This window comes from Brassica oleracea, chromosome C6 (genome assembly GCF_000695525.1).
Source record: "Brassica oleracea var. oleracea cultivar TO1000 chromosome C6, BOL, whole genome shotgun sequence".
NCBI classification, from domain to species: domain Eukaryota; kingdom Viridiplantae; phylum Streptophyta; class Magnoliopsida; order Brassicales; family Brassicaceae; genus Brassica; species Brassica oleracea.
In genome coordinates, this window is record NC_027753.1 from 9,516,951 (window position 1) to 9,525,760 (window position 8,810).

An 8,810-nucleotide genomic window follows, 5' to 3' on the forward strand; every position below is an offset into this window, starting at 1 on the left:
TCACATCTAAGCCAAGAACTGAAGATGAATCGTGGAGAGTTGAATCAATTCGATTTATCATGCAGCCATTAATAACACCGTTTTAAATCGAAGAAGAAGAAGGACGATTTTGTGTTTTCGGTGAAGCCGAATTAGGGTTTATCATTTCACCATTATGGGCCGGTTTTACTTTGATTTGAAACACAAAACAAAAACACACAAAAACGAAGCCATCACGCTCAGTTCAAGTGGTACGGCGTGTTTTGAATGGGTGGACACGTGGCGCGACATCATGAACTGACTTTTCTAGGTGCAATTCTATGTGTCCTAATGAGAAGAGAATAAACTTTTTTTTATAATAATAGGTAGATGGTGATGATGATATATTCACACATGAGAAATTATAAACTATTGTTACATATTTTATGATATATTTCCTGTCAAACTATTTTATACTACTAGAGAGAAACTAATAGTCATAACAGTTTCTCCAGACGCGGACAACGTCTAGTAAACCTTTCTTGTTCTTCACATTCGTCTTTATAACTTACATTTAAACATTATTTTATTTTATTTTTGAAAACTAATTTAAACATTATTCTACCTATTGTTGTATATTAAATTATTAATTATTAAGTTAGCATAGACATATATCTAGCTTTAGATTATCGAGCAGTACTCTACATTATATAAACAATATACATTATATTTTCTCATTCTGTAATATATAATATAATTTTATATGTAACTATTAGGTCATTCTCTGTTAAAAATTGAATTAAATTTACTATTATCTCAATATAGTATTGGCCACATGAAAAATTGTGTCTTAAACTTTTATGATTGATCAAAATATTATTTAAAATATTTGAGGGTTCGAGAGCAATGTTGCATTCAGGGTTTGAGGATGCCCATATTTCGGTAGCTTACGGCAAGCAATCGACTGGTCTTCTCATCTAGTTCCTAGAGTTTGTACATTCATAATCATTTCGTTGTTGAACCACTTAGCTTCATATCTTGCATTTCCCTTCAGTCTTGTCCTTTGTTGGTGGTGCGTAGTTTTGTTTCAATAAAGTTTTTTTTTTTTTGCATTTTGTTATTAGTATTCTCTTTTATTTTCTGTCAAAATTTAAAAAAAATTGGTATAAAATTTACCATTTTACCCCAAAACAATTATTTAAAATTTTCAAACAAATCTAATTACTTATTTAGAACCTAATAATTAATTGATTAATTAAAGGTTTAATTTGAAAAATAAATAAGATTTTTTTTTATCAAGATTCAAGAGATAAGAAGTTTACTTAACTACAACTCTAACTATTTAAACTTTATATGGCAAAGTCTTATTGAGAAAAACGGGTCATGTAACATAATTTTTGTACACTGATGATGATGATATATATTCGCTCATGGGAAATTATAAATTATACATATTTTATGATATATTTCCTGTCAAAACTGATTTATAGTATACTAGTCAAAACAATTTCCTGACGCGGACAACGTCTAGTAAACATTCCTCTTGTGCTGTTCAAAATCCACCACTTCTCTTCTTGTCTTCTCGTATTCAAGCCCATTATATCACGACAGTTATACTTCCAACCTCATATTTATAAATACATAACTACATCTACCAACACACACTACAAAACTCCTATTCATCATCCCAACGATCTTGTCTTATTTCATTACACATAAAAATCATGATCTCTAGGGTTTTTGACTTCATGAAGAAATCTAAATCGTCCAATATTCAACTAAACAACACATCATTCCTCGATCTTCTCCCTTCTTCATCATCAACCAAACCAAAAGCTTTGCATGATGTGTTCATCAACCACAGAGGATCCGACACAAAGAGAAACATCGCAACATTGCTTTACGACAATCTCAATGCCCGTAACTTACGTCCATTCTTGGATAGCAAGAACATGAAGCCTGGAGATAAGCTTTTTGATCATATAAACCGCGCTATTCTCACTTCTAAAGTCGCCGTAACCGTGTTTTCTCCAAACTACTGCGATTCTTATTTCTGTTTGCACGAGCTTGCTCTTATAATGGAGTCCAAGAAAAGGGTCATACCGATATTTTTCGACATCAACCCTTCACAACTCGATGTTATGATCGAAAAGGTGACATGTTCTGATAATGAAATACAACGGTTTAGATGGGCTCTTCAAGAAGCTAAAGATACCGTTGGGCTTACGTTCGATTCCTGTAAAGGGTAATTTTTGAGATAACATTTTTATATAAACGAATGTTATATAAAAACTTCTGATTAAACTCACATTTTATTCTTCTTCTTTTTGGCACATTATAGGAATTTATCGGAGGTTGTTACAATTGCGTCGGATGTTATCGTTGAGAGGTTGGTGGAGTTAGAGGCTAAAGATGAAGATGTTTAGGCGTTGGCGGAACTTTAATTAACTCCAAATCAAACGCTTCACTCAAGCATATATATTTTTTTTTTTAGTTTCCCATGATTGATAAATTTAATTGATTTCATTCGTGCATATACAGTATATCCTAAGAAATCGATAGTTGATATATAGAAGAGAAATCAATTTTTTTTATGAGGATTTATAATCTCCATTATTCTTTGTAATTCTTTTGTGTGTGTTGCATGTACGTAATTGCTTTTTTCTTTTTATTTTTGTTTTTAAGGGTCTAGTACGTAATTGCTATGCTTTTGTAAGCTCAATAAATATAAAAACATTATCTCTTTAGGACATAATTAACGGGAATCTTTAGTGGATTTCTTAGGTGGTGGATCCCCCTTTTCTTGTAAAAACCGATCTCAAAAGTCATCAATTAAAGAACGATCGTGGAGGTTTTTTTGCACTGTTTGCGGGCCCCACCAACACGTGACGGCCCGCGATTAGTTCGCTTTTTAAATTTTTTTTTTCAGACAAAAAAAAAAATTTGCCTACGAAACCGTGAACTGTTTTTAGCGATACTGATGGTCTTATACTACCGAAAATGTTTGTTATAGACTTACAAATACCATCTTTTCACTTTTTTATACGTACGTTTTTTGAAACCCTATCTACAGTAGGTACTAAAAGAAATAAAAACCAGTGTGAATGTTTGTTGTAGACGTTAAAAATAACATCCTTTCGAGCTTTAAAAAATTAATACATCATTTGTCGCACTGAATGAGGCTCGGGCGAGGAAACATGTGTGGAAGGCCAATTAGGCACATGCGGTTAGGCCTTACAAATGGTATCATAGCCGAACCTAGACGAGTGGGGAGTCATGTGTGGCTCACACTAACATGGATAATGATCTTGGATGCAACAAAGATGTTGCGTTCTTCGAAAAGTGGTGAATTATAACATCATGATTTGTGGTATATGCAAAAAATTAAAAGAATTAATTTAGGCTTTTATCTACGTCACAAAAATACTCACTTATCAAACCTGAAAGTAATAGAAATTTCTTCTCCCTTTACTTTTGAATGATGATAGAAGCAGATCACTTATATTATGCCCATAAAATGTTCAGTTCTTTTTTTTTTGTCACGAAAAAATGTTCAGTTCTTAAAACACTATATTTAACTGGAGGACAACGCATAAGTAATTTTATTTTTATATATAAAATCATTAATCAAACATGGTTGGTAATCAATGAGTCTTCATAAACTTAATTAGTAAACGGTAATCAATACCGAACGTAGATATGTAAACAATATAAACAAATAGGTGAAATGGAAATTTAACATCCGACCTTAGCTCAGTTGGTAGAGCGGAAGACTGTAGTCTGTGACAGCAAATCTTTAGGTCGCTGGTTCGATTCCGGCAGGTCGGATTTATTTTTTTTATTTTCAAAAGACGTTATGGTTTGAGAAACGGTGTGTTGCTCTCCTTTGAAAGCGGCATAGACGGTGTAATATCTATCAAAATAAAGAGAACAACCCAGCAGAGAATCTTGTGTTCGTTCCCATCCTCATCACTGATAAGAACCCGACCATTCAGAACTACATGAAACTTTCTTTCCTTGGGGCCAAAGCTTATTGACTTCCAACAGAAGTAACGTTGGAATCTGACACACACATCCTCTCTATTTTCTCTTTGACACAACTCTCTGTTTGGTCTCTAAAAGTAGCTGGAAAACCTCCTTAGAAACATCCTTTCGATGTTTGACTGGGAAGTTATAGAATGAGGCCTCAAAGCATCCATACTCTTCTAGAGCTCTTCGAACATCGCCTCTCACCGAGTCCCATTCAATAGTTCTTGGTTTTAGGTTTGGACTTGCGAAATCGATGACAGGCAGATGAAGAGCAAGAGTGGTTTCCAAGCTAACCATTGTTTCTCCTTTTAGAAACTTGTCCTGTTTTAGATGTCTCTCTATGTGTTCTTATGTAAGGTTTTGAAGACCACTTGATTCTTTAAATAACATTTATCATCATTTTAGGTCTCACTATATATCTATGGTCCCTGGCGACACTTTTTTTTTAAATCCTTGTAATGTAGAAAAACCGTAATTTCGCACTCTTATTGTTGTAATATACTTGGAGAACAGTTTGATTGGTTCAAATAAATTTTTAAAAATCTGAACTGATTATACTAAATGAAACTTTGTATGTAGAGAACTAATCAGATAACATTCCAATTTTTAAAACATTATCATTTTGATCAACGGGATTCAGATTTGTAAAATATTATCGCATTGATCATCAATCTTTCTTTGTATAGATGCTTTTTAGATTCCACAATACGCTTTGAGAGTCGACTTGGCGTCCCGGCTTTTTCTTGGTTGCATAGAAGTTTATGAGAGCTATGCTGTTGATGAGCGATGATGGAAAACGGTCCAAAGGCTTTTTCGTCATCTCATCATGACTCAAACGGCAAAACTCCAAAGGAAATGCCAAAACTGATCCTTTACACATGTATTAGTTTCATCACTGTCTTTGGGGCGTTCAGTTACAAGGTTTGTAGCTTTTTACTTGTTGTGACCAAAGACATTTTTTAATGATAATACATCTGTAGTTAGCCAATGTGTTCACAAAGTCATGTTCTTGGACGAAATACAAACAAACATAAGCATAGATCATGATATCAATGTACACTTCTCTTCACAAACGTAGGTTTCAAGCGGCTTTACTTAGATCAATATCTCTTTACCCTTTCATCGATCCACTCTCTCATATCCTTAAACACGATCGCAGCATTCTCGTCAGGCTCTCCTTGAATCAGGGAATGGTACATCCCATCATAAAGCTTCAATGTTTTATCAGCGCTCGATGCCTTTTCGTATAGTAGCGTTGACGATGAAGGGCATGTTACTCCATCATATGTCCCGTGCACCGTCATTAGCGGAATAATCACTCTCCCAAAATTCTCTTGCACGTATTGGGTCTTCCTTAGTATCTCCCTCATTGTTCTCACTCTAGGCTTCCCGGTGTATCTGTAAAGCAACAACATCCAGACTTTTTCCTCAAAGTATTGGTTTAAAGAGCACTGATTTCCAACTTGTAAGAGAGACCATATGATACCCTGATTATATTATTAACATGGTCGTCCCATAAATTGAAGGGGCCAAAAACAATTTTAAAGTAACATTAATAAAATTAAATTGTTAGGCCATAAAACTATGCATATTAGCTCTTTAAAATTTGGAGGCTAATTCGAATGTTTTATTAGACTTTGCACAATTGGCTTGGTTGACTAAACCAAATTTTGTTTTGTTACCTTTGCGGGTTAGATGCAATGATTTTGAGCCTTTCTGTGTAATGGATTGCCTTGCCAACCATTTTATTATCCGGCATTGCAGTCCAAGTATCAGCCAAGCCAAAGAGGAGACCGTATGCAAAAAGGTGAGGCTTGCTCGGTTTCATATCCTCCGGGATAACAAATAGAGGAGCCGAGAATATCAAACCGGGATAACAAATAGAGGAGCCAAGTATCAGGCTCAGACTGAAAGTACATGAGAAGTTTAGCAAGACCCCCATGGACTCACCAAAGAGAAAAGCAGGGAGATGTATATATGGATCACTGCAACGAACATGCTTAAAGAAAGACAATGATGTTGCTGCAACTTTCTTCATATCACCTGAGGAAGCAAACAAAGAAAGATATTCAGTTCTTCCTCCTAAAACCCTAATTTGCAGCGAGACATGAATCTCAAGTAATCTCTCTGTTTTGACTAGCCTTGGGCGTTTAAACAAAAAACCAAAAATCAACCCGAAAAATTGTAACAGTTTAACTGATGTTTACAAATATCCCAATGGTTCTTATATCTAAAATATAGTTTATATACCTAAAAATTTAATTATATTTAAATTTTAAATTAATAAACACTCTAAATTATTATTATTTATAAAGCGAACTATCTTAGAGAACCGAATTACCATAAAATATTATCTAAATTATCCGAAAGAATAAAATTATCTTAATATTTTTGTTCAGAATATTTAAAACTATCTAATTTTTTTTGTTATTTTATATGTGTAACTGGAGATATTCAATCAAAAAAATCTGAATTATCTAACATTTTTACAAAAAGTATCCAAAATTATTTGAAAGCTAGAACCGAACTTATACCTAATTTGATTCAAAAATTTCTCAAATATTAGTTGATTTTAAGTTTGTTATCTTAAACCACCCACAAACGAATATAATTGAATTGAAACTGGACTGAATTTCATAACTATCCTAATATTCCTATATAGGGAACCAAAGCATATCAAAACCGAACCAAAACCCAAGACCCAATTTTGCATAACGTTACAAAAAACAGAAAATGAAAGAAACGAACCCATGTAGCAGCGGATTCCGTTGGAGCGGCCGTGACCGAGAAGATTGGCGGCGAAAACGGCGTAACCCCAAGTGGAGAAGCTCATGCAGATCTTCTGAAACATCCAGCTCGTGTTGGAACCGTAGCCGTGAGACATGTACACCCAGGGGCGGATCCAGAAACAATTTCAATCGGAGGCACACTATTAAAAACAACCAAAACTTTGTTTAACCGGGGGCACTTCTCATAATTATTCACTCAAATAAGAACATTTCAGTAAAATTTACATATATTATACAAGAAAAAACAAAAATTAGTAGGGGGCACGTGATCTCGTAGACGTACATGTTCGTCCGCCCCTGTACAGTACACAGTGCCTTTGATTTCACCTTCTAAGGGAAGAAAACTCTGAGTGAAGAGCTTCTCCTTGGGTGTTTCGAAGTAGGATTTTCTGTTACGTACAACTTGCGAAGTGTAGTACTCTTCCTACGGCATGTCTCCCAGAAGTTCTGTGTCGGAGATGAACTCACTGGGATCTTCGTCCAGGGGCGGACCCACATTATAGCTAGTGGGGTCACTTGACACCAAAGAAATATGATAATAAGTTGTTTTCGTATAAGAAATTGTTAAAAATTCAGTACCAGAGTTGGTAAAATATAGTGACTGGCACACATATTTACTCCTGAGTCTGCCTCTGTCTCCGCTTCAGACGACATCGTTTTGGATTGTTTTTCGGAAATTTGGTTGATGCCCGAAGAAGAGGAGACAAATGAGTTTATATATATGGAATATTAATTAAACGTGATTAAACGATAATTAATATATTTCAAAAGTCGGTGGGCTTCATTCCCTTCATTTTTAGTAGTTAAACAGTGGTAGAAAACAATAAAAAGTATGGACGTACATAAAAGTATAAGTGATAAAAGTCTCAAGACTGTGAGAGATGAATTAAAAGGTTGATCTAATTTTATTTCATATTAATATATACTTCTTTGAAGCATATTGATATAAACTTGAATGAAAAGTTTAAAATCTTAAACTAAGAAAAATATTGTTCTAGGAAAGATGAAATGATGGCAAATAATTTTCGTCACATATTTAATATGCAAATTTAAAATTTCAACTAGAACGTGTGGTCAAATGCAACAAAAGCTTTCCTTGTGACTGTTCAAGGATTAAATGGGTTATATGAATAAACTATCTACTCGATTAAAATAAAATCCTATTTGAAATTACCATGGCATGTTTTAAATTTGGATTTATTAAACAATGTTGTGACTTAATATCAAAACATGTTTCATATACAAATTTATATGGTAACCAACATACTTAAATTAAACCAACTCTAATCTAGGTCATCTCATTTGTGATTAATATTGAAATCCATCCAACTTTAATTATCCATGGCCGTCGTCATCTTCCTCTGTTCCATCATCATGATCTCCGACCACCATACATAATCCCTCAATCACAACCGTCCATTTACCATCACCATCACATCCATGTTGATTATATTTTGGGTTGATTTTGTAAGCGACCAGTTCTGATTAATTATAATTTAAAAATCCCAAAAGCCATTTACAATGTTATCAAGCTTTGCAATGCGGAGCGAGCAGGATGCAGAACGAGACCTTCCCGTTATTATTTTCCGTTGGATCTCCATAGATCTCACCAGAGCTATTCCCAAATCCCAATGTTACCAAGCTTTACCATGAATTCTTGACAGAGAAGCTGTTATAGAGAAGTTACGAAAGACTCGTGGAGCAATTTGGAAATTTCTGAATCAGTTATGTAACGGCCCGATCCCCCGGCGTCCGACCGGGGTTATCGATAGGGCGTTATGGACACGTGTCTACTCATTTAGACAACCCTACGTGTCCCGTTACTGGTCCCGAGAGCCGACGGGCGCATAACCTTCTTTGAAATACCGTCACACCCACATCCATATACTTCTACTTACAGTCCTGCGCACAGGGAAATGGAAATGGAGGAGTGAGCAACAAGTTACTCAGTGAAGTGGCTCTAGACCAGCCTGCCCGCATGACACTCTATACTACTCTATGCGGGAACTAGGACTGACTAGCCACTACAATCAG

The 8,810-nt window shown here is 34.9% G+C and overlaps 2 protein-coding genes and 1 non-coding gene across 3 annotated transcripts; 2 read left to right on the forward strand and 1 right to left on the reverse strand.

Annotated features, from left to right (window-relative positions):
• The first annotated feature begins 1,682 nt into the window (after positions 1–1,682).
• On the forward strand, positions 1,683–2,384 carry LOC106299906 (TMV resistance protein N-like). Its single transcript, XM_013735917.1, has 2 exons — positions 1,683–2,203; positions 2,300–2,384. The coding sequence occupies exons 1-2, from the start codon at positions 1,683–1,685 to the stop codon at positions 2,382–2,384; spliced, it is 606 nt and encodes a 201-aa protein (XP_013591371.1).
• Positions 2,385–3,700: 1,316 nt separating this feature from the next.
• On the forward strand, positions 3,701–3,786 carry TRNAY-GUA. The gene is given in 2 exon segments: positions 3,701–3,737; positions 3,751–3,786. It is a non-coding gene; the product is annotated as a tRNA-Tyr (tRNA).
• A 1,269-nt stretch (positions 3,787–5,055) lies between these two features.
• On the reverse strand, positions 5,056–7,214 carry LOC106299573 (caffeoylshikimate esterase-like). Its single transcript, XM_013735644.1, has 4 exons — positions 7,060–7,214; positions 6,736–6,916; positions 5,670–6,030; positions 5,056–5,385 (listed from the first exon to the last, which is right to left on the reverse strand). Exons 2-4 carry the CDS (start codon positions 6,869–6,871, stop codon positions 5,088–5,090), a joined length of 795 nt encoding a protein of 264 aa, XP_013591098.1. The 5' UTR covers positions 6,872–6,916; positions 7,060–7,214; the 3' UTR covers positions 5,056–5,087.
• Between the last annotated feature and the right edge of the window lie 1,596 nt (positions 7,215–8,810).